The sequence below is a fragment of the Pseudophryne corroboree genome, chromosome 1 (genome assembly GCF_028390025.1).
Source record: "Pseudophryne corroboree isolate aPseCor3 chromosome 1, aPseCor3.hap2, whole genome shotgun sequence".
NCBI classification, from domain to species: domain Eukaryota; kingdom Metazoa; phylum Chordata; class Amphibia; order Anura; family Myobatrachidae; genus Pseudophryne; species Pseudophryne corroboree.
The window spans coordinates 979033771-979058746 of record NC_086444.1 but is presented as its reverse complement, the minus strand read 5'-3'; the positions used below and the strand labels follow the sequence as shown (position 1 = coordinate 979058746).

The following is a 24976-nucleotide window of genomic DNA, read 5'->3' as shown; positions in this document are numbered from 1 at the left end:
CTGGGTTGTGCCCCCACCGTTACCCCTTCTAAGCTGGGGTACAGTACACACTGGACCCTATACAGGAGCCTTGGTTGTACAGTATATGGGATGACCCGGCTCTGTTCAGGCCAGTGTTCTTGTTCCCTAGCATCCCTTAATGACACTATCCTGGGGCCCCAACAGAGGTGGCTCCCAATATGGTGCATTACAGATGTGGCAATCAGGGATCCCCAGGATATACTGCGGGTCCCTGCACACAGGTTGCACATATCACCATTAGCTTCTTATGCTGAAGACTGTCAACGTAGCTACAGTAATATACTGCGTGTCAAACCATTTCTGAAATGGTCATTCCACCCCTGCCACTCTCAGGTGATGCATTTTACATCACGTTTATAAATAGAACGGAGAAATGAAGGGTCTGGCATAATACATTCCCTTTGGTGCTAATGAATGTGATCTTGCTTATGGAGGATGAGGCTAAAGACTCATTAAGTAAAATAATTACATTTACTAACTTAATTATTTCACCAATAAATCACTGTGATTCTCATGGTGGCTGACATCTGCCTCTTACAAGTCCAAAGTTTATAAAGCTGCAGTAAAAATAATAAAAAATATTTCTAACACTAATTTAAAAGGCATTAAACAACGCTTTAAATAAGCAACATCAGATCTATTGTCACTATTCTGTGGATAACTAGAATACTCTCAACCTGATATACACTTTCATAAGCATTTGCAAAGTAGTTAATATCAAGAGATCATCTTTAACTTTGCAGAATCGGGGAGGACATTTTGACCTTGTGGTATTACAATTCATTTCTTTTCAGAAAATGTATCTTTCCTAACAAAATACTAAATCCTATTGAGCTCTGCGAAACAGATAAGCATCACATCAATAAACAATACTTTGTATTACTAGAATATTGTTACTACTAAACAAAAGTCCAGTGTCTCCAGAGCTGGGTTAACTGGAGGTAAGCAGTACAGGAACCTCTTTAGGGTTTGCCCAGGGAATTTAGGTGTATCTGCAGCAGGACTAGTCCGCTCCTCCAAAGGAATCTGCATATTTGCAATGAAAAAATGTGCAATCAGCGCAATTGTTGTTTAATGTTAGGGATATAGGTAAATTAAAAGCTTCTTCTCTTACACAAATACATGCATCTCACTGGGTTGAATCGCCCCAGTCTGCACACAAATTAGCCAACTGCATTTTTGTAAGATGTCAAATTCTGATTTAAAGACGACACACTTATAAACAAAAAACAATATTGCTAAAACTTCTATTTTAAAACCCCCTATTCATAGCGTGATAAAAGTGTATCTTATAGTGAGGGGGGACAAGTTAGGCACCACCAGGGGGAGGTTTAGGCACTTTGGGAATCCGGCATCAGTATTGTGACCGGTGGCATCCCGTCCGGCGGTCACTCATACTGATACCCAAAATCAGGGGAAGTCGACCAGTGGCACACCAGCTGCTGAAGAACTACACATCCCAGCATGTCCATTCACAGTTTTAAAATGCCCTAACAGCAAAGTGTGTGGCAGGGTATGCTGGGATATGTAGTTCCATAGCAGCTGGAGTACCACAGGTTGACAACCCTACTCATTCTAAATCTAAACAAAACTTCTCAAATCCGCAACAATGGTGAGTGCCTTCTTTGCATCTAAATGTATCTTCACAGCACCAGGGAATGCTGGCTTACCATATTAGTATACATTACAAGGGTAGAAGACTACATTTTGGTCTTCTACAGGGAGGGGAGGGGGGGGGGATTTAGGGGGTCATTCACATCTGATCACAGCAGCAAATTTGTTAGTCAATGGGCAAAACCATGTGCACTGGAGGAGGGGGGGCAGATATAACATTTGCAGAGAGAGATAGATTTGGGTGGGTTATATTGTTTCAGTGTAGGGTAAATACTGGCTGCTTTATTTTTACACTGCAATTTAGATTTCAGTTTGAACACACCACACCCAAATTTAACTCTCTGCATGTTATATCTGCCCCCCCACCCCACCGCAGTGCGCATGGTTTTGCCCATTAGCTAACAAATTGGCTGCTGTGATCAGATCTGAATTAGTCTCTTAATTTTATTTTGGCTGCAACCCCTGTCTAAAGTGATAGCCACTATTCACTTATTGCACCCAAAATACCAGGGATGAGCTGTGTAAAGCGGCTTCACCGTTCTAAATAGACTATTAAGGGGCCCAAAAACGAGGTGCGGTGCAGTTAAGGAGCCTACAAATCCTACTTTGGGCAGATTTCTGCTTGCACCTCAGATAGATGCGAGCAGAAATCTACAATGAGTGATGGGCGCCTGAAGATTGTGTAGGGTCTTAATCATTATCACTGCACCACCTAAAATAACTATTTTGGTTGGTGCAGTGACTATGATTAAGACCCGGCAAAGGGCCAAAAACGTCAATCTTTGTTAATGCTGCTATGATTGAATAAATACTGCTGAAATCAAGTCTGGTGAATGCCTCTCTATTTGAAATTGTGTGATGGCTGTACTTTCAAAGGATGGACTTTGAGTTATGCTGAAAAGAGCACCCCTGCCGTTGGACTGAAGGCCGTGAGTGCACAGACATTTTTTCCAGCTCTAGTAGTAATTTTGACCGCATGTCACTGGAGGCTGATAACCGAAACAAGATATATATATAAACAAGCATCTTATCTCATAGACCACAGTTACCACAAAAGGAAAATACATTTAAACTGTTTAGTGAAAAACAAATTAAGGGAGGAAAAGAAAATTCTGCAGCTCCGTCAGTTGGTATGACTGCTCTAAAGGGGCTATTAAATAGAAGTTTTGGGAAAGGAACCTAGCAACAACAGGTAGACATCAGAAAAGTTGATTTAATAGGCACAAGCAAAATGCAATTAGCAAGTTTAATGTATTAGTACATAGCAGTTGCAGGTGATAAAATGGAATTTAATTTTTTTCTTTCTTTTAAGGAAAATGTTTCTCTATAAACATTACCCCTACTCCAATTCCAGCTGCAACACACAGGTAGATATCAAAAGGACATAAAACCAGGGAAAAGATTACCTGTTCTATCCTGGTGTACAGTTGTGTCCACATACACCTATTCTCAAATTGTGCCAAGTATACTGAGGAAAAGTAGCAAAATTGAGGATAAAGGCCCTCATTCCGAGATGATCGTAGCTGTGCTAAATTTAGCACAGCTACGATCATTCACACTGACATGCGGGGGGGGCGCCCAGCACAGTGTTAGTCCGCCCCGCATGTCAGTGTGGCCCCCCCGCAGAAGTGCAAAGGCATCGCAGAGCGGCGATGCCTTTGCACTTCCAGAGTAGCTCCCGACCAGCGCAGCTTTAGCGTGCTGGCCGGGAGCTACTCGTCGCTCCCCGGCCCGCATCGGCTACGTATGACGTCATGCAGCTGCTGCGGGCCACTCCCCGTACGGTCCGGCCAATCCTGCGTTGGCTGGACCGCGCCCACGAAACGGCAGTCAAATACCCAGCGACCGCCTCTCCCTGTCAATCAGAGGCGATCGCAGCCCCGCTACTGCCTTTGGCCGTCTGGCACGCGCTGGCACACGCGCAGTGGATACCCGTTGGCTTGGCTGCGATAAAAAGCAGCAAGCGAACAGGTCAAAATGACCCCCAAAATACACAATCTAGAGTTAAAAAAAAGTCAAGGCAGGGATATATGAGTGACCCGTATGCATCATTATGCTTAATCTGCTACTTTAAACTAATTCCTTTGCTGCAAAAATACTAATCCTAAGTACCTACACTATCAGCAAAGTAAAATGTAAAATTGGTAAAAACGTATGCAGTCCGTGTAAAAAGGCAAAAAAACAGTTAGAGACAGGTATGGGTCATTAGGTCGACATGAACAAGGTTGACATGGAAAAAGGTTGTCATGTTTTTTCTTCTTTTTTTGGTGTTGTTTTCATTGTAAAGTGACGGGGAACCCCAATTAATGCACCGTGTCCCCTCTCATGGCTAGCGAGCTTTGGGCAAGGTGCATCGCTGCGCTCAGCACAGGTTACTATTCCCAATCGTAGTCCACGTGGATCATAAAGTATGAAAAAGTTTTAAAAAATTAAGAAAAAATGTGAAAAATGCATGTCGACCTTTTTTTCATATATTTACCTAGTCACCATGTCGACCTAATGCATGTTGACCAATAGTTATCGACCTAAGTGGGGTCGACCTAATGACCGTATCCCGTTAGAGACCAAAATTTGACCAGCGATCACACAAAAACACATGATATCCGGTATAAGTCCCCGATCCCATGTGTTTGCCCTCCGGAGTCGCGTTGTTATTACAGATTATGCATAATTCCCAATGAGTGCCGGCATCGGGAGAAAAGGACGCCGGCATCGTGGCTAATAGAATCGCCCCCAGCGATCCTATTAGTAGCGGTAAAGTTCCACTGCTAATAGGATACTGCCCTTTATCTGTGACTTTATACTAATTCCTTTGTTACAGAATAGCTTATCCTAATTACCTAGTACACTATGGGGGTCATTCCGAGTTCATCGCTAGCTGCCGTTGTTCGCAGCGCAGCGATCAGGCAAAAAAATCGCCATTTCTGCACATGCGTATGCACCGCAATGCGCAGGCGCGTCGTATGGGTACAATGAGCATCATGGGTTTGCACAGAGTAACGAACATTCCAGTCACACGGCCGAACGCAGGAAGATTGACATGAAGTGGGCGTTTCTGGGTGTCAACTGACCATTTTCAGGGAGTGCTTAGAAAAACGCAGGTGTGGCAGAAAAAACGCAGGCGTGGCTGGGTGTTCGCTGGGCGGGTGTGTGACGTCAAAAGCCGTCCCTCCGTCATTAGAATCAACGCACACGAAGAGTAACTACAGGGCTGGTCTTGTTTTGCACAAAATGTTTTTGCAGGCGCTCTGCTGCACAAGCGTTCGCACTTCTGCAAAGTGAAAATACACTCCCCGGTGGGCGGCGACTATGCGTTTGCACGGCTGCTAAAAACTGCTAGCGAGCGATCAACTCAGAATGACCCCCTATATGTGAACTAAGAGGCAGCACTGTGGAAAAATGTAACAAAACTGCAATGTACAGGAATAACACCAGGCATCTCACAACATATGACGCAAACAGGATAACTGTATGAGGACACTTCTACAGAAATGTCCACTTATATCTAGCCGCCTGGCACGCTAAACAGCCTTTTGGTGCGACTTGATAGTGCAGAGAGACTTTTTCCAATAAAATGCATCTTTTTCGCAAAGCGATGCAAAAAGGACGCATATGCAGCCACAGACGCATGTCGCATATCATTTTAATCTGCAGAGTCTAATTGTGCAGCTTATTTGAATAGCAATGCGAATAACACGCATTTTTGTAAAAAAAAAAAAAGATGCCCAATGCTAACGAAGTTGCACGGGACCTGTATCTCCCCATGCGTGGCATACTGATGCAAGATGTACTGTGTGAGCACACACCTGCATATACAAGCACCTAAGCCACAAGCATTAGCAAAATAATATACTCAATCTATCAAGTTATATTGCTTTTCTGTATTCTAGAAAAAGGCACTAGAAGAGACTAAGATTATTGGGGAGATGCCAAATGAATGCAGCGTTTGTGAAGTTTTTGCTCTTTCCTATACAATGAACTGTTGCGTCTTAAGTGGAGATTAAAGTGTTCTGCTTGCTTTCCCCTGGCAATCTTATTCTAGCACCTTTAACAGTTTCTACTGCTATGCTATAATTAGGACAGCCTATTACTACCAAATGAAAGACTATATCAATTTACACACATTATCAGTGGAGCGGATTCTCCTTTGAGGCACGAAGATGACATAAAATAAAGTGAAAATATCCTACAAGTGTAAAAAACATAGAAATTCTTCAATATACATGGAAAAGAATAAACTATTTAAATCACAAATACAATATAGTATTTGTACAAAGGAAAAATACAGATTCTGCTGGTGAAACTTGAGGTAGCAATTGCTTAAGGCTAGTAAACACAGCCTATTTGTATCATATATCTATCTGACCATTGAAAAACCTGTCCTTGTGAATGCAGACAAAAGGATTAGGATACAAATCCACAATTTTCTGCTGTGCTGTCTAAGGCTTTTGTACATACATGGTGCTATACATCTGAGATCTTATATTTTTCATATCATCTCTCTCCTATTGCAGTGATCCTCCAATCTCCATTTGCTAGGAAGAATAGGCCACCTAGCACGCAGTGCTCTCTCTTGCCCTGAGGATGCTCTCTGCCTCATGGGATAAGCTCAGAAGACTCACACAGCTGAAAGGAATGCCAGGCACGCAGGGGTCATTCCGTGCTCTTTGAAGCCTTTGCAACCTATTATCATTAACATTGTGTGTACAATTTCCCAGCAGTGTGTTCCTCTCTGTAGCAAAGGTGGCCATGCAGTCTAACCCAGAACAGGTGTTGTCAGGCAAATCAATTTTACACATGTATGTACATGTGGAGAGAGGTGATCACGTTGCGTGTGTGTGTGTGTATATATATATATATATATATATATATATATATATATACACACACACACACATTGTATATATTTATTACTCGAACACACACACATTCATGAGCTTTAGTGGAAATCTAGGTGCAACTGAGTAAAATGAAGCACATCTTATTGGCTCTCATATGTCACATGTATTGGATATCCAATAAGAAAAATCCAGATAAATCCACATGTGCATTCATTTTGGCATTAAGAACAGAGTAAATCCAAAGCAATATATCTCTACCCATAACTATCAGGCACCTTAGTTCACTAATACCGCTTTTAGACCTAAATAGCGGGTCGCAGCCGCAGACTGACACGGGTGCTACCCGCGTCAGCCCCCATATAGACCGGAGTCACCAACCCAGCATATTGCTGGGTTGGTGACGTTGCCAGTGACGCAACGGGGGGCGGTGCTTGGAGGTCACATGATCTCCAAGCGGCCCGCTCATACACTGTAAATGGGAAGCCGGGTCGCGCGATCCGGCTCCTATTTACACTGAACAGTTTGACGGGTTGAACACGTGTTCAACCCTGCAAACTACCTGAGTTGGAATACCGGGTCACTCGACCCGGATTATTCCAACTCTGCCCTTTTACACCGAGCAGCAACACGGGTTATGCACTTTCATGTGCAATAACCAGTGTTATATGCTGGCGGTGTAAAAGGGGTATAACACTTATCAACCATCTGTACCAACCAGTAACTCACATACCATTGCTTAGAAATGTCACACTGGTAACTTAATTAGTAACCACCATCCAACGTTATCCATCAGCAATTTACCATCCATTGAATCTATCAGTAAGCCAACTTCAAATATAACTAACCCACAGGAACATAAAAAGATACTAGTAGGCTGAAAGGCTTCCCACAAAAAAACAAAAAATAACACTAGGGTGTGCTCACCTTTGTGGTAGGTAAAAATAAGATTTTAAACCTACCGGTAAATCTTTTTCTCGTAGTCTGTAGAGGATGCTGGGGACTTCGTAAGGACCATGGGGATAGATGGGCTTCGCAGGAGACATGGGCACTTTAAGAAAGACTTTAGATCTGGGTGTGCACTGGCTCCTCCCTCTATGCCCCTCCTCCAGACCTCAGTTAGAGAAACTGTGCCCAGAGGAGACGGACAGTACGAGGAAAGGATTTTTGTTAATCCAAGGGCAAGATTCATACCAGCCACACCAATCACACCGTATAACTTGTGATATACTACCCAGTTAACAGTATGAAAACAACAGCATCAGTCCAAGACCGATGAAAACTATAACATAACCCTTATGTAAGCAATAACTATATACAAGTCTTGCAGTAGTCCACACTTGGGACGGGCGCCCAGCATCCTCTACGGACTACGAGAAAAAGATTTACCGGTAGGTTTAAAATCTTATTTTCTCTTACGTCCTAGAGGATGCTGGGGACTCCGTAAGGACCATGGGGATTATACCAAAGCTCCCAAACGGGCGGGAGAGTGCGGATGACTCTGCAGCACCGATTGAGCAAACAGGAGGTCCTCCTCAGCCAGGGTATCAAACTTCTAGAACTTTGCAAAGGTGTTTGAACCCGACCAAGTAGCAGCTCGGCACAGCTGTAGTGCCGAGACCCCTCGGGCAGCCGCCCAAGAAGAGCCCACCTTCCTAGTGGAATGGGCCTTGACCGATTTAGGTAACGGCAATCCCGCCATAGAATGTGCCTGCTGAATCGTGTTACAGATCCAGCGAGCAATAGTTTGCTTTGAAGCAGGGCTGCCAATCTTATTGGCTGCATACAGGACAAACAGTGCTTCTGTTTTTTTGACTCTAGCCATTCTGGCCACGTAAATTTTCAAAGCCCTGACCACATCAAGGGACTCGGAATCCTCCAAGTCACGTGTAGCCACAGGCACCACAATAGGTTGGTTCATATGAAAAGATGAGACCACTATTGGCAGGAATTGAGGACGGGTCCTCAATTCCGCTCTATCCATATGGAAAAACAGATAGGGGCTTTTATGTGATAAAACCGCTAATTCCGACACGCGCTTAGTCGAAGCCAAGGCTAATAACATGACCACCTTCCAAGTGAGATAGTTCAACTCCACCGTTTTAAGTGGTTCAAACCAATGTGACTTAAGGAAACTTAACACCACGTTAAGGTCCGAAGGCGCCACCGGAGATACAAAAGGAGGCTGAATATGCAGTACTCCCTTCACAAAAGTTTGTACTTCAGGGAGAGAGGCCAATTCCTTTTGAAAGAAAATGGATAAGGCCAAATCTGAACCTTAATAGAGCCTAATTTTAGGCCCAAATTCACTCCAGTTTGTAGGAAATTAAGGAAGCGGCCCAGATGGAATTCTTCCGTAGGAGCATTCCTGGCCTCACACCAAGAAACATATTTTCGCCATATACGGTGATAATGTTTAGATGTCACGTCCTTCCTAGCCTTTATCAGCGTAGGAATGACCTCATCCGGAATACTCTTTTCCGCTAGGATCCGGCAAAAAACCGCCATGCTGTCAAACGCAGCCGCGGTAAGTCTTGGAACAGACAGGGCCCCTGTTGCAACAGGTCTTGTCTTAGAGGAAGAGGCCATGGATCTTCTGTGAGCATTTCCTGCAGATCCGGATACCAGGTCCTTCGTGGCCAATCTGGAACAATGAGGATTGTTCTCACTCCTCTTTTTCTTACTATTCTCAACACCTTCCTTGGGTATGAGAGGAAGAGGAGGAAATACATAAACCGTCCGGAACACCCACGGTGTCACTAGGGCGTCTACAGCTACTGCCTGAGGGTCACTTGACCTGGCGCAATACCTCTGTAGCTTTTTGTTGAGGTGGGACGCCATCATGTCTATCTGGGGCAGTCCCCACCGACTTGTAATCGGTGCGAAGACTTCCTGATGAAGTCCCCACTCTCCTGGATGCAAGTCGTGTCTGCTGAGGAAGTCTGCTTCCCAGTGGTCCACTCCCGGAATGAACACTGCTGACAGTGCGCTTACATGATTCTCCGCCCAGCGAAGAATTCTGGTGGTTTCCGCCATCGCCACTCTGCTCCTTGTTCCGCCTTGGTGGTTTACATGAGCTACTGCGGTGACGTTGTCTGACTGGATCAGAACCGGTTGGACGCGAAGTAAGGTCTCCGCTTGATGTAGGGTGTTGTATACGGCCCTCAGTTCCAGGATGTTGATGTGAAGACAAGTCTCTTGACTTGACCAAAGACCTTGGAAATTTCTTCCCTGTGTGACTGCTTCCCAACCTCGGAGGTTCGCGTCCGTGGTCACCAGGATCCAGTCCTGAATGCCGAACCTGCGGCCCTCTAGAAGATGAGCACTCTGCAGCCACCACTGGAGAGATACCCTGGCCCTGGGGGACAGGGTGATCAACTGATGAATCTGTAGATGAGACCCGGACCACTTGTCCAGTAGGTACCATTGGAAGGTCCTCGCATGGAACCTGCCGAAGGGAATGGCCTCGTATGATGCCACCATCTTTCCCAGGACTCGAGTGCAGTGATGCACTGACACCTGTTTTGGTTTCAATAGGTTCCTGACCAGAGTCATGAGTTCCTGTTTTTTTTCTATCGGAAGATAAACTCTTTTCTGGTCCGTATCCAGAATCATGCCCAAGAAAGTCAGACGAGTCGTATGAACCAACTGCGACTTCGGGATATTGAGAATCCAGCAGTGTTGCTGTAACACCTTCAGTGAAAGTGATACGTTGTTCAGCAACTGCTCTCTTGATCTCGCTTTTATGAGGAGATCGTCCAAGTACGGGATAATTGTGACACCTTGCTTTCGCAGGAGCACCATCATTTCCGCCATTACCTTGGTGAAAATTCTCGGGGCCGTGGAGAGACCAAACGGCAACGTCTGAAATTGGTAATGACAATCCTGTACCGCAAATCTTAGGTACGCCTGATGAGGTGGATAAATGGGAACCTGAAGGTATGCATCCTTTATGTCCAGAGATACCATAAAATCACCCCCTTCCAGGCTGGCGAAGACCGCTCTTAGCGATTCCATCTTGAAGTTGAACCTTTTCAAGTATAGGTTCAGGGATTTTAAATTTAATATGGGTCTGACCGAACCATCCGGTTTCGGGACTACAAACAGGGTCGAGTAATATCCCCTTCCTTGTTGAAGCCGGGGAACCTTGACCACCACCTGTTGAAGATACAATTTGTGAATTGCATTTAACACTCTCTCTCTTTCCTGGGGAGAAGATGGTAGAACCGATTTGAAAAAAACGGAGAGGAGGCACCTCTTCGAATTCCAGCTTGTAACCCTGAGAAACAAATTCTATTGCCAGGGATCCACCTGTGAGTGAACCCAGATGTGGCTGAAAATTCGAAGACGTGCCCCCACTGGGGCGGACTCCCTTAGAGGAGCCCCAGCGTCATGCGGTGGATTTTGTAGAGGCTGGGGAGGACTTCTGTTCCTGGGAACTAGCTGTGTTGTGCAGCTTTTTTCCTCTGCCCTTACCTCTGGCAAGAAAGGACGCACCTCGTACTTTCTTGTTACTCTGTGATCGAAAGGACTGCATTTGATAATGTGGTGCTTTCTTAGGCTGTGAGGGAATATAAGGCAAAAAATTTGATTTAACAGCTGTAGCTGTGGAGACCAGGTCCGAGAGACCTTCTTCAAACAATTCCTCACCCTCGTAAGGTAAAACCTCCATATGCCTCTTTGAGTCGGCATCACCTGTCCATTGCCGGGTCCACAGGACTCGCCTAGCAGAAATTGACATAGCTTTGATTCTAGAACCCAGTAGACTAATGTCTCTTTGAGCATTTCTCATATATAGGACAGCATCTTTTATATGCCCTAGGGTCAATAAAATGGTATCCTTATCTAGGTTCTCAATCTCCGCTGATAAGGTATCTGTCCATGCTGCTACAGCGCTACCAACCCAGGCCGACGCAATTGCCGGTCTGAGTAAGGTACCAGAATGTGTGTAAATGGACTTTAGGGTAACCTCCTGCTTGCGGTTAGCAGGATCCCTGAGGGTAGCCGTATCCTGGGATGACAACGCTACCTTTTTTTGATAAGCGTGTCAATGCTTTGTCTACCCACCGTATCCTGTCCGTTGGCGGGAAAGGATACGCCATAAGAATCCTTTTGGGAATCTGCAGTTTTTTGTCTGGAGATTCCCAAGCTTTTTCACATAATTTGTTAACTCATGTGAGGGGGGAAAGGTTACTTCAGGTTTCTTTCCCTTATACATGTGTACCCTCTGTGATGTGCAAAACATCTTTTATTGCAATAATCATATATCGAATATATATAGCCAATTTTGGCTGTAACTTTGCATCATCGTAATCGACACTGGAGTCAGAATCCGTGTCGGTATCTGTGTCAACTATTTGGGATAGTGGGCGCTTTTGAGACCCCGAAGGTCCCTGCGACATAAGGACAGGCATGGGTCAACTCCCTGACTGTTCCCTAGCTTTACATTAGCACTTAAAACATTCCACATATCCATCCAGTCAGGTGTCGGCGTTGTCACCACATTCATTTTCACCTCCTCCTGAAAGCCTTCTACCTCAGACATGTCGACACACACGTACCGACACACCACACAGTCAGGGAATCCTCTTATCTGAAGACAGTTCCCCCACAAAGCACTTTGGAGAGACAGAGAGAGAGTATGCCAGCACACACCCCAGCGCTATATGACCCAGGAAAAAAAACACAATAATTTTATGTTTACCCAGATAGCGCTGTTTTATATATATATATATATATATATATATATATATATATATACACACACACACACAATATGCGCCTAATTATGTGCCCCCCCTCTTCTTTAAAACCCTCTTTCTACCGTGGTATAAGCAGGGGAGAGTCCGGGGAGCTTCCTCTCAGCGGTGCTGTGGAAAAAAATAAGAATTTACTCACCGGTAATTCTATTTCTCGTAGTCCGTAGTGGATGCTGGGAACTCCGTAAGGACCATGGGAAATAGACGGGCTCCGCAGGAGACTGGGCACACTAAAAGAAAGATTAGGTACTATCTGGTGTGCACTGGCTCCTCCCTCTATGCCCCTCCTCCAGACCTCAGTTAAGGAAACTGTGCCCGGAAGAGCTGACATTACAAGGAAAGGATTTGGAATCCAAGGTAAGACTCATACCAGCCACACCAATCACACCGTACAACTCGTGATAACCATACCCAGTTAACAGTATGAACAAAAAACTGAGCCTCATTTAAAAGATGGCTCATAACAATAACCCTTAAGTTAAGCAATAACTATATACATGTATTGCAGAGAGTTCGCACTTGGGATGGGCGCCCAGCATCCACTACGGACTACGAGAAATAGAATTACCGGTGAGTAAATTCTTATTTTCTCTGACGTCCTAGTGGATGCTGGGAACTCCGTAAGGACCATGGGGATTATACCAAAGCTCCCAAACGGGCGGGAGAGTGCGGATGACTCTGCAGCACCGAATGAGCAAACTCAAGGTCCTCCTCAGCCAGGGTATCAAACTTGTAGAATTTTGCAAATGTGTTTGAACCCGACCAAGTAGCAGCTCGGCAAAGCTGTAATGCCAAGACCCCTCAGGCAGCCGCCCAAGAAAGAGCCCACCTTCCTTGTGGAATGGGCTTTCACTGATTTAGGATGCGGCAGTCCAGCCGCAGAATGTGCCAGCTGAATCGTGCCACAGATCCAGCGAGCAATAGTCTGCTTTTAAGCAGGAGCACCCAGCTTGTTGGGTGCATGCAGGATAAATAGCGAGTCAGTTTTTCTGACTCTAGCCGTCCTGGAAACATAACTTTTCAGGGCCCGGACCACGTCCAGCAACTTGGAGTCCTCCAAGTCCCTAGTAGCCGCAGGCACCACCATAGGTTGGTTTAAATGAAACGATGATACCACCTTAGGGAGAAATTGGGGACGAGTCCTCAATTCTGCCCTTTCCATATGGAAGATCAGATATGGGCTATTACATGACAAAGCCGCCAATTCTGACACACGCCTAGTCCAAGCTAAGGCCAAATGCATGACCACTTCCCACGTGAGATATTTTAGCTCCACGGTCTTAAGTGGCTCAAACCAGTGGGATTTTAGGAATCCAACACAACGTTAAGATCCCAAGGTGCCACTGGTGGCACAAAAGGAGGCTGAATATGCAGCACCCCTGTAACAACGTCTGAACTTCAGGCAGTGAAGCCAGTTCTTTTTGAGAGAAAAAGGGATAGGGCCGAAATCTTGACCCTTATGGATCCTAATTTTAGGCCCATAGTCACTTCTGACTGTAGGAAGTGCAGGAATCGACCCCACTGGAATTCCTCTGTAGGGCCTTCCCGGCCACACACCAAGCAACCTATTTTCGCCATACACAGTGAAAAAGTCTTGCTGTCACGTCTTTCCTAGCCTTTATCAGCGTAGGAATAACTGCATCCGGAATGCCCTTTTCCGCAAGGATCCGGCGTTCAACAGCCATGCCGTCAAACGCAGCCGCCGTAAGTCTTGGAACAGACAGGGCCCCTGTTGCAACAGGTCCTGTCTGAGAGGCAGAGGCCATGGGTCCTCTGAGAGCATTTCTTGCAGTTCCGGGTACAGAGTCCTTCTTGGCCAATCCGGAGCAAAGAATATTGTTCACACTCCTCCTTTTATTACAATTCTCAGCCCTTGGGTCTGAGAGGAAGAGGAGGGAATACATAGACCGACTGGAACACCCACGGTGTTACTAGTGCGACCACAGCTATCGCCTGAGAGTCCCTTGACCCAGCGTAAAACCTTTTTTATCTTTTTATTGGACGTGGGACGCCATCTAGTCCACCTGAGGCAGTTCCCATCAATTTGCAAAACTGCGTGAAGACTTCCTGATGAAGTTACCACTTTCCCGGGTGGAGGTCGTGCCTGCTGAGGAAGTCTGCTTCCCAGTTGTCCACTCCCGGAATGAATACTGCTGACAGTGCGCTTACTTGATTCTCTGCCCAGCGAAGAATTCTGGTGGCTTCTACCCTCGCCACCCTGCTCCTTGTGCCGCCTTGGCGGTTTACATGAGCCCCTGCGGTCTGACTGGATCAGAACCGGCTGGTCGCGAAGCAGGAACTCCGCTTGACTTAGGGCGTTGTATATGGCCCTTAGTTCCAGGATATTGATGTGAAGGCAAGTCTGTTGGCTTGACCACAAACCTTGGAATTTTCTTCCCTGTGTAACTGCCCCCCACCCTCGGAGGCTTGCATCCGTGGTAACCAGGACCCAGTCCTGAATGCCGAATCTGCGGCCCTCGAGAAGGTGAGCACTCCGCAGCCACCACAGGAGAGACACCCTGGCCCTGGGGGATAGGGTGATTAACCGATGCATCTGAAGATGTGATCCGGACCACTTGTCCAGTAAGTTCCATTGTCCTTGCATGGAACCAGCCGAAGGGGATGGCCTCGTATGATGCCACCATCCTTCCCTGGACTCGAGTGCAGTGATGCACTGACACCTGTTTTGTTTTTCAATAGATTCCTGACCAGTGTCATGAGCTCCTGAGCTCTCTCTATCGGGAGATAAACCCTTCTCTGGTCTGTGTCTAGGATCATGCCTAGGCGAGGCAAATGAGCTGTAGGAACCAACTGCGACTTCGGAATATATAGAATCCAGTTGCCGTTTCACTTCCAGAGAAAGTGATACGCTGTCCAGCAACTGCTCTCTTGATCTCGCTTTTATGAGGAGATCATCCAAGTATGTGATAATAGTGACACCTTGCTTCCGCAGGAGCACCATCATATCCGCCATTACCTTGTGAAATTGGTAATAACAATCCCGTACCGCAATTCTGAGGTACGCCTAATGAGGTGGATAAATGGGGACCTGAAGGTATACATCCCTTATGTCCCGATTCACGATAAAGTCTCCCCCTTTTCAGGCTTGCAATGACCGCTCTTAGCGATTCCAGCTTGAACTTGAACCTTTTCAGGTATATGTTCTGGGATTTTAATTCAATATGGGTCTAACCGAACCGTCTGGTTTCGGGATTACAACATGGTCGAATAATAACACCCTCTTGTTGAAGGAGGGGACCCTTGACCACCACCTGTTGAAGATACAATTTGCGAATTGCAGTTAACACTGGCTCCCTCTCTTGGGGGGAAGCCCGCTGGGTCATCGGTGAGGGGGCATCTTCTCACAGTCCAGCCTGTATCCCTGCGACACAATTTCTATTGCCCAGGGATCTAACAGGGAGTGAACCCATTTGTGGCTGAACTTACGAAGGCGTGTCCCCACCGGGCCTAGCTCCGCCTGTGGAGCCCCAGCGACATGCGGTGGATTTTTGTAGAGGCCGGGGAGGACTTCTGTTCCTGGGGACTAGCTGTGTTGTACAGCTTCTTTCCTCTGCCCCCGGCTCTGACAAGAAAGGACTTGTTTCTTTATTCGAAAAGCTGCATTTAATAATGTCGTGCTTTCCTAGGCTGTGCAGGAATATAGGGCAACTAGCAGAATTACCAACTATAGCTGTGGAGACCAGGCCCGAGAACCTTTCTCCACACAATCCTCAGCCTTCCATATGCCTCTTAAGTCGGCATCATCTGTCCAATGTATATTCTACAGGACACGTCAAGCAGAAATCGCCATAGCTTTGACTCTAGGACCCAGTATACTCATGTCCCTTTGGGCATGCTTTATAATTATATATCTATCACTTAAGACAGCATCTTAATATATTTATATGCATACTAGGGTCTCAATCTCTGCAGATAAGGTACCTGTCCACGCTGTCACAGCGCTATAAACCCATGCCGACACAATCGCCGGTCTGGGCAGTATACTAGAATGTGCACACTATCTGCAGGATCCCTGAGAATAGCTAGTGCAAACAGGACACCCAAGGGGAAGATTCTCAACACATCCTGGCCCTAGTGGGAAAAGGATACAGCCTGAGAACTCTCTTGTGGGAAGCTGCCGTCTCTTGTCTGGAGATTCCCGCTCTTTTTCCTCATGAGAGGAGGGAAATTTACCTCAGCATTCTTCCCCTTAACATGTGTACTCTCGTGTCAGGGACAGATGAGTCATCAGTGATATGCAAATCCTCTTTTATTCCAATAATCATATATTGAATATCTTTTAGCCCTCTTGGCTGTAACTTTGCATTATCATAGTCGACAGTGGAGTTAAACTCCGTGTCGATTTGTTATTTTGGATAGTGAGCATAGAGAGACTCTGAAGGTCTCTGTGACATAGGGACAGACCAGGGTAGATTTCCTTTCTGTTCCCTAACCTTTTGTGCAATAATTTTACCTCAGCACTTACACATATCCAAACAGGTGTCGGCGCTGTCGACGGAGACACCCTCCCACACACATATCCGCTCTATCACCTCCTTAGAGGAGCCTTTTACCACAGTCATGTCGACACACGCGTACCGACACACCACACACACAGGGGATGCTCTATTCGAAGACAGTTCCCCCACCAGGCCCTTTGGAGAGACAGAGAGAAAGTATGCCAGCACACACCCCAGCGCTATATAACCCAGGGATTACACTACAACTCAGTGTTTACCCAGTAGCTGCTGTATATACAAATTTTGCGCCTAAATTTATGTGCCCCCCCCCCCTCTCTTTTCACCCTTTGTGTACCAGGATACTGCAGGGGAGAGCCTGGGGAGCTTCCTTCCAGCTGAGCTGTGAAGAGAAAATGGCGCCGGTGTGCTGAGGAAGAAGGCCCGGCCCCCTCAGCGGCGGGCTTCTGTCCTTTTATGTACTTTAATGGCGGGGTTTTTTTACACATATACAGTACTAGACTGTATTATGTGTGTTTTTATTGCCAAAAGGCAATCTAATTGCAGCCCAGGGCGCGCCCCCCCCCAGCGCCCTGCACCCACCAGTGACCGGAGCGTGTGGTGTGCTGTGGGAGCAATGGCGCACAGCTGCAGTGCTGTGCGCTACCTTATTGAAGACCAGAGTCTTCAGCCGCCGATTTTCTCCTGGAATCTTCCGTCTTCTGGCTCTGCAAGGGGGACGGCGGCGCGGCTCCGGGACCGGACGATCGAGGTCGGGCCCTGTGTTCGATCCCTCTGGAGCTAATGGTGTCCAGTAGCCTTAGAAGCCCAAGCTAGCTGCAAGCAGGTAGGTTCGCTTCTCTCCCCTTAGTCCCTCGTAGCAGTGAGTCTGTTGCCAGCAGAACTCACTGAAAATAAAAAACCTAACAAATACTTTTCTTTCTAGAAGCTCAGGAGAGCCCCTAGTGTGCAACCAGCTCGGGCCGGGCACAGATTCTAACTGAGGTCTGGAGGAGGGGCATAGAGGGAGGAGCCAGTGCACACCAGATAGTACCTAATCTTTCTTTTAGTGTGCCCAGTCTCCTGCGGAGCCCGTCTATTCCCCATGGTCCTTACGGAGTTCACAGCATCCACTAGGACGTCAGAGAAATGGCGCTGGTGAGTGCTGAGGGAGAAGCCCCACCCCCTCGGCGGCGGGCTTCTGTCTCGCTTAAAACAGTAAAATTTGGCGGGGGCTCTTATATACATATATATATATATATATATATATATATATATACAGTGCCCAGCTGTATATATACTTATTTGTGCCAAAAAATAAGAATTTACTTACCGATAATTCTATTTCTCGGAGTCCGTAGTGGATGCTGGGGTTCCTGAAAGGACCATGGGGGAATAGCGGCTCCGCAGGAGACAGGGCACAAAAAGTAAAGCTTTAGGATCAGGTGGTGTGCACTGGCTCCTCCCCCTATGACCCTCCTCCAAGCCTCAGTTAGATACTGTGCCCGGACGAGCGTACACAATAAGGAAGGATTTATGAATCCCGGGTAAGACTCATACCAGCCACACCAATCACACTGTACAACCTGTGATCTGAACCCAGTTAACAGTATGATAACAGCGGAGCCTCTGAAAAGATGGCTCACAACAATAATAACCCGATTTTTGTAACTATGTACAAGTAATGCAGATAATCCGCACTTGGGATGGGCGCCCAGCATCCACTACGGACTCCGAGAAATAGAATTATCGGTAAGTAAATTCTTATTTTCTCTATCGTCCTAGTGGATGCTGGGGTTCCTGAAAGGACCATGGGGATTATACCAAAGCTCCCAAACGGGCGGGAGAGTGCGGATGACTCTGCAGCACCGAATGAGAGAACTCCAGGTCCTCCTTAGCCAGGGTATCAAATTTGTAGGATTTTACAAACGTGTTTGCCCCTGACTAAATAGCCGCTCGGCAAAGTTGTAAAGCCGAGACCCCTCGGGCAGCCGCCCAAGATGAGCCCACCTTCCTTGTGGAATGGGCATTTACATATTTTGGCTGTGGCAGGCCTGCCACAGAATGTGCAAGCTGAATTGTATTACACATCCAACTAGCAAAAGTCTGCTTAAAAGCAAGAGCACCCAGTTTTTTGGGTGCATACAGGATAACAGCAAGTCAGTTTTCCTGACTCCAGCCGTCCTGGAACCTATATTTTCAGGGCCCTGACCACATCTAGCAACTTGGAGTCCTCCAAGTCCCTAGTAGGCGCAAGACACCACAATAAGCTGGTTCAGGTGAAACACTGACACCACCTTAGGGAGAGAACTGGGGACGAGTCCGCAGCTCTGCCCTGTCCGAATGGACAAACAGATATGGGCTTTTTTGAGAAAAAAAACCCACCAATTTGACACTCGCCTGGTCCAGGCCAGGTCCAAGAGCATGTTCACTTTTCATGTGAGATGCTTCAAATCCACAGATTTGACTGGTTTTAAACCAATGTGTTTTGAGGAATCCCAGAACTACGTTGAGATCCCACAGTGCCACTGGAGGCACAAAAGGGGGTTGTATATGCAATACTCCCTTGACAAACTTCTGGACTTCAGGAACTGAAGCCAATTCTTTCTGGAAGAAAAATCGACAGGGCCGAAATTTGAACCTTAATGGACCCCAATTTGAGGCCCATAGACACTCCTGTTTGCAAGAAATGCAGGAATCGACCGAGTTGAAATTTCTTCGTGGGGCCTTCCTGGCCTCACACCACGCAACATATTTTCGCCACATGTGGTGATAATGTTGTGCGGTCACCTCCTTTCTGGCTTTGACCAGGGTAGGAATGACCTCTTCCTGAATGCCTTTTCCCTTAGGATCCGGCGTTCCACCGCCATGCCGTCAAACGCAGCTGCGGTAAGTCTTGGAACAGACATGGTACTTGCTGAAACAAGTCCCTTCTTAGCGGCAGAGGCCATAAGTCCTCTGTGAGCATCTCTTGAAGTTCCGGGTACCAAGTCCTTCTTGGCCAATCCGGAGCCATGAGTATAGTTCTTACTCCTCTACGTCTTATAATTCTCAGTACCTTAGGTATGAAAAGCAGAGGATGGAACACATACACCGACTGGTACACCCACGGTGTTACCAGAGCGTCCACAGCTATTGCCTGAGGGTCTCTTAACCTGGCGCAATACCTGTCCCGTTTTTTGTTCAGACGGGACGCCATCATGTCCACCTTTGGTAATTCCCAACGGTTTACAATTATGTGGAAAACTTCCCCATGAAGTTCCCACTCTGCCGGGTGGAGGTCGTGCCTACTGAGGAAGTCTGCTTCCCAGTTTCCATTCCCGGAATGAAACACTGCTGACAGTGCTATCACATGATTTTCCGCCCAGCGAAAAGTCCTTGCAGTTTTTGCCACTGCCCTCCTGCTTCTTGTGCCGCCCTGTCTATTTACGTGGGCGACTGCCGTGATGTTTTATCCCACTGGATCAATACCGGCTGACCTTGAAGCAGAGGTCTTGCTAAGCTTAGAGCATTATAAATTTACCCTTAGCTATATTTATGTGGAGAAAAATCTCCAGACTTGATCACACTCCCTGGAAATTTTTTTTTTTTTTTTTGTGTGACTGCTCCCCAGCCTCTCGGGCTGGCCTCCGTGGTCACCAACATCCAAAACTGAATGCCGAATCTGCGGCCCTCTAGAAGATGAGCACTCTGTAACCACCACAGGAGAGACACCCTTGTCCTTGGATATAGGGTTATCCGCTGATGCATCTGAAGATGCGATCCGGACCATTTGTCCAGCAGATCCCACTGAAAAGTTCTTGCATGAAATCTGCCGACTGGAATTGCTTCGAAGGAAGTCACCATTTTTTTTACCATGGCCCTTGTGCAATGATGCACTGATTTTAGGAGGTTCCTGACTAGCTCGGATAACTCCCTGGCTTTCTCTTCCGGGAGAAACACCTTTTTCTGGACTGTGTCCAGAATCATCCCTAAGCACAGGAGACTTGTTGTCGGGATCAGCTGCGATTTTGGAATCTTTAGAATCCACCCCTGCTGTTGTAACAGTATCCGAGATAGTGCTACTCCGACCTCCAACTGTTCCCTGGACTTTGCCCTTATCAGGAGATCGTCCAAGTAAGGGATAATTAAGACGCCTTTTCTTCGAAGAAGAACCATCATTTCGGCCATTACCTTGGTAAAGACCCGGGGTGCCGTAGACAATCCAAACGGCAGCGTCTGAAACTGATAGTGACAGTTCTGTACCACGAACCTGAGGTACCCTTAGTGATAAGGGCAAATTTGGGACATGGAAGTAAGCATCCCTGATGTCTCGGGACACCAGATAGTCCCCTTCTTCCCGGTTCGTTATCACTGCTCTGAGTGACTCCATCTTGATTTGAACCTTTGTAAGTGTTCAAATTTTTTTAGATTTAGAATAGGTCTCACCTAGCCTTCTGGCTTCAGTACCACAATATAGTGTGGAATAATACCCCTTTTCTTGTTGTAGGAGGGGTAATTTAATTATCACCTGCTGGGAATACAGCTCGTGAATTTTTTCCCATACTGCCTCCTTGTCGGAGGGAGACCTTGGTAAAGCAGCCTTCAGGAGCCTGCGCAGGGGAAACGTCTCGACATTCCAAACTGTACCCCTGGGATACTACTTGTAGGATCCAGGGGTCCTGTACGGTCTCAGCGTCATGCTGAGAGCTTGTCAGAAGCGGTGGAACGCTTCTGTTCCTGGGAATGGGCTGCCTGCTGCAGTCTTCTTCCCTTTCCTCTATCCCTGGGCAGATATGACTCTTATAGGGACGAAAGGACTGAAGCTGAAAAGACGGTGTCTTTTTCTGCAGAGATGTGACTTAGGGTAAAAACGGTGGATTTTCCAGCAGTTGCCGTGGCCACCAGGTCCGATGGACCGACCCCAAATAACTCCTCTTCCTTTATACGGCAATACACCTTTGTGCCGTTTGGAATCTGCATCACCTGACCACTGTCGTGTCCATAAACATCTTCTGGCAGATATGGACATCGCACTTACTCTTGATGCCAGAGTGCAAATATCCCTCTGTGCATCTCGCATATATAGAAATACATCCTTTAAATGCTCTATAGTCAATAAAATACTGTCCCTGTCAAGGGTATCAATATTTTTAGTCAGGGAATCCGACCAAGCCACCCCAGCTCTGCACATCCAGGCTGAGGCGATCGCTGGTCGCAGTATAACACCAGTATGTGTGTATATACTTTTTATGATATTTTTCCAGCCTCCTGTCAGCTGGCTCCTTGAGGACGGCCCTATCTATAGACGGTACCGCCACTTGTTCTGATAAGCGTGTGAGCGCCTTATCCACCCTAAGGGGTGTTTCCCAACTCGCCCTAACTTCTGGCGGGAAAGGGTATACCGCCCATATTTTCTATCGGGGGGAACCCACGCATCATCACACACTTCATTTAATTTATCTGATTCAGGAAAAACTACGGTAGTTTTTTCACATCCCACATAATACCCTCTTTTGTGGTACTTGTAGTATCAGAAATATGTAACACCTCCTTCATTGCCCTTAACGTGTGGCCCTAATAAGGAATACGTTTGTTTATTCACCGTCGACACTGGATTCAGTGTCCCTGTCTGTGTCTGTGTCGACCGACTAAAGTAAACGGGCGTTTTAAAAACCCCTGACGGTGTTTTTGAGACGTCTGGACCGGTACTAATTGTTTGTCGGCCGTCTCATGTCGTCAACCGACCTTGGCGCGTGTTGACATTATCACGTAATTCCCTAAATAAGCCATCCATTCCGGTGTCGACTCCCTAGAGAGTGACATCACCATTACAGGCAATTGCTCCGCCTCCTCACCAACATCGTCCTCATACATGTCGACACACACGTACCGACACACAGCACACACACAGGGAATGCTCTGATAGAGGACAGGACCCACTAGCCCTTTGGAGAGACAGAGGGAGAGTTTGCCAGCACACACCAAAAACGCTATAATTATATAGGGACAACCTTATATAAGTGTTTTCCCTTATAGCATCTTTTTTATATATTTCTAATGCCAAATTAGTGCCCCCCCTCTCTGTTTTAACCCTGTTTCTGTAGTGCAGTGCAGGGGAGAGCCTGGGAGCCTTCCCTCCAGCCTTTCTGTGAGGGAAAATGGCGCTGTGTGCTGAGGAGATAGGCCCCGCCCCTTTTTCGGCGGCCTCGTCTCCCGCTCTTAACGGATTCTGGCAGGGGTTAAATATCTCCATATAGCCCCCGGAGGCTATATGTGAGGTATTTTTAGCCAAAAAAGGTTTTCATTTGCCTCCCAGGGCGCCCCCCTCCCAGCGCCCTGCACCCTCAGTGACTGCCGTGTGAAGTGTGCTGAGAGGAAAATGGCGCACAGCTGCAGTGCTGTGCGCTACCTTAAGAAGACTGAGGAGTCTTCTGCCGCCGATTCTGGACCTCTTCTCGTTTCAGCATCTGCAAGGGGGCCGGCGGCGAGGCTCCGGTGACCATCCAGGCTGTACCTGTGATCGTCCCTCTGGAGCTAATGTCCAGTAGCCAAGAAGCCAATCCATCCTGCACGCAGGTGAGTTCACTTCTTCTCCCCTAAGTCCCTCGTTGCAGTGATCCTGTTGCCAGCAGGACTCACTGTAAAATAAAAAACCTAAGCTAAACTTTTCTAAGCAGCTCTTTAGGAGAGCCACCTAGATTGCACCCTTCTCGGCCGGGCACAAAAATCTAACTGAGGCTTGGAGGAGGGTCATAGGGGGAGGAGCCAGTGCACACCACCTGATCCTAAAGCTTTACTTTTTGTGCCCTGTCTCCTGCGGAGCCGCTATTCCCCCATGGTCCTTTCAGGAACCCCAGCATCCACTAGGACGATAGAGAAAAGAGGTCTATATGCTGCCCAGGGCGCCCCCCCTGCGCCCTGCACCCTTATAGTGACTGCCGTGTGTGAGGTGTATGGGAGCAATGGCGCACAGCTTTACTACTGTGCGTTACCTCAGTGAAGATCATGAAGTCTTCTGCCGCCTCTGAAGTCTTCTTTTCTTCTCATACTCACCCGGCTTCTATCTTCCGGCTCTGCGAGGGGGACGGCGGCGCGGCTCTGAGACGGACGGCAAGGGTGAGACCTGCGTACCGATCCCTCTGGAGCTAATGGTGTCCAGTAGCCCAAGAAGCAGAGCCTTGAAACTCACAGAAGTAGGTCTGCTTCTCTCCCCTCAGTCCCTCGATGCAGGGAGTCTGTTGCCAGCAGGCTCCCTGAAAATAAAAAACCTAACAAATATACTTTCTGTCAGGAAGCTCAGGAGAGCTCCCTGTAGTGCATCCATCTCCTCTGGGCACAGTATCAAACTGAGGTCTGGAGGAGGGGCACAGATGGAGGAACCAGTGCACACCGAGATCTAAAGTCTTTCTTAAAGTGCCCATGTCTCCTGCGGAGCCCGTCTATCCCCATGGTCCTTACGGAGTCCCCAGCATCCTCTAGGACGTAAGAGAAATAGGTTGTAAGCTCAACTAGGGCAGGGACTGATGTGAATGACTAAATATTCTATGAAAATCACTGTGATATGTATGCCCTATTATATAAAAGTTAGTTATAGTAGAAACTGCTATCAACCAATGGAAGCCACAATTCTCATCACTCATTTGTTATTGTGCTCCACAATGTATCAAGAATACCACTTATCAATGTCAATTCATTTGGGTATGGTCATGTTTACATTTTGTTTCACATCACTGTACAAAAATTGTTTTCAGAATGTTGTAAAGATTTGTATGTATATACAGGCATATTTTGTTTATTTACACAGAGCAGATCTCAAACATTATAATATATTTTCCTAAGTATCAGCTATCCAACATAATACTGATGTGCACTGGTGCTTGAAATGAGCTGACTATCGCAGACTGTACCATAAGCCTTTCTATGTCAATTTTAATCTGCATAAGACCACTTTTACACCGCCTGAAATATCCCGGGATTTTGCACTGGAGTGCGCAAAATCCCAGGACTGCAGGCGGTGTAAAAAGGTCCTTCCCCTAAACCCCGGGTACATTTTCCCCGAAATCCATCCCAGCTTGCAAGTGGGCTTGCACACGGGTAGGAGGCGGTGTAAATGGGTAAAGCCAGGTCATCCGACCCGGCATCCATTTACAGCATGGCAAACTTCCCGTACCGCAGTGTCAGGCCGTCGGGAGGCTGGGGGTCTATGCAGACAGCAGCGCTGTGTCTGGTGCCTGGAAGCGCCGGAGGCAGCACAGCAGCATCCAGATTGCTGGGCTTGCCCCCAGAATGACGCTCCGGAGCACCA

At 47.1% G+C, this 24976-nt stretch overlaps 1 protein-coding gene across 5 annotated transcripts in view; it reads right to left on the bottom strand.

Moving 5' to 3' along the window:
- FBXW7 (F-box and WD repeat domain containing 7) overlaps positions 1-24976 on the bottom strand; it is a 382444-nt gene that overhangs the window by 41928 nt on the left and 315540 nt on the right. The window contains exon 4 of one of the 5 annotated variants that reach the window (XM_063920550.1): positions 539-1047. The exons of the other annotated variants lie outside the window; for them this stretch is intronic. Coding sequence (XP_063776620.1) covers positions 904-1047 — 144 coding nt within the window. The 3' untranslated portion in view covers positions 539-903. Of the gene's footprint in view, positions 1-538; positions 1048-24976 lie in introns of those variants that run through there. 5 annotated transcript variants of the gene reach the window in all.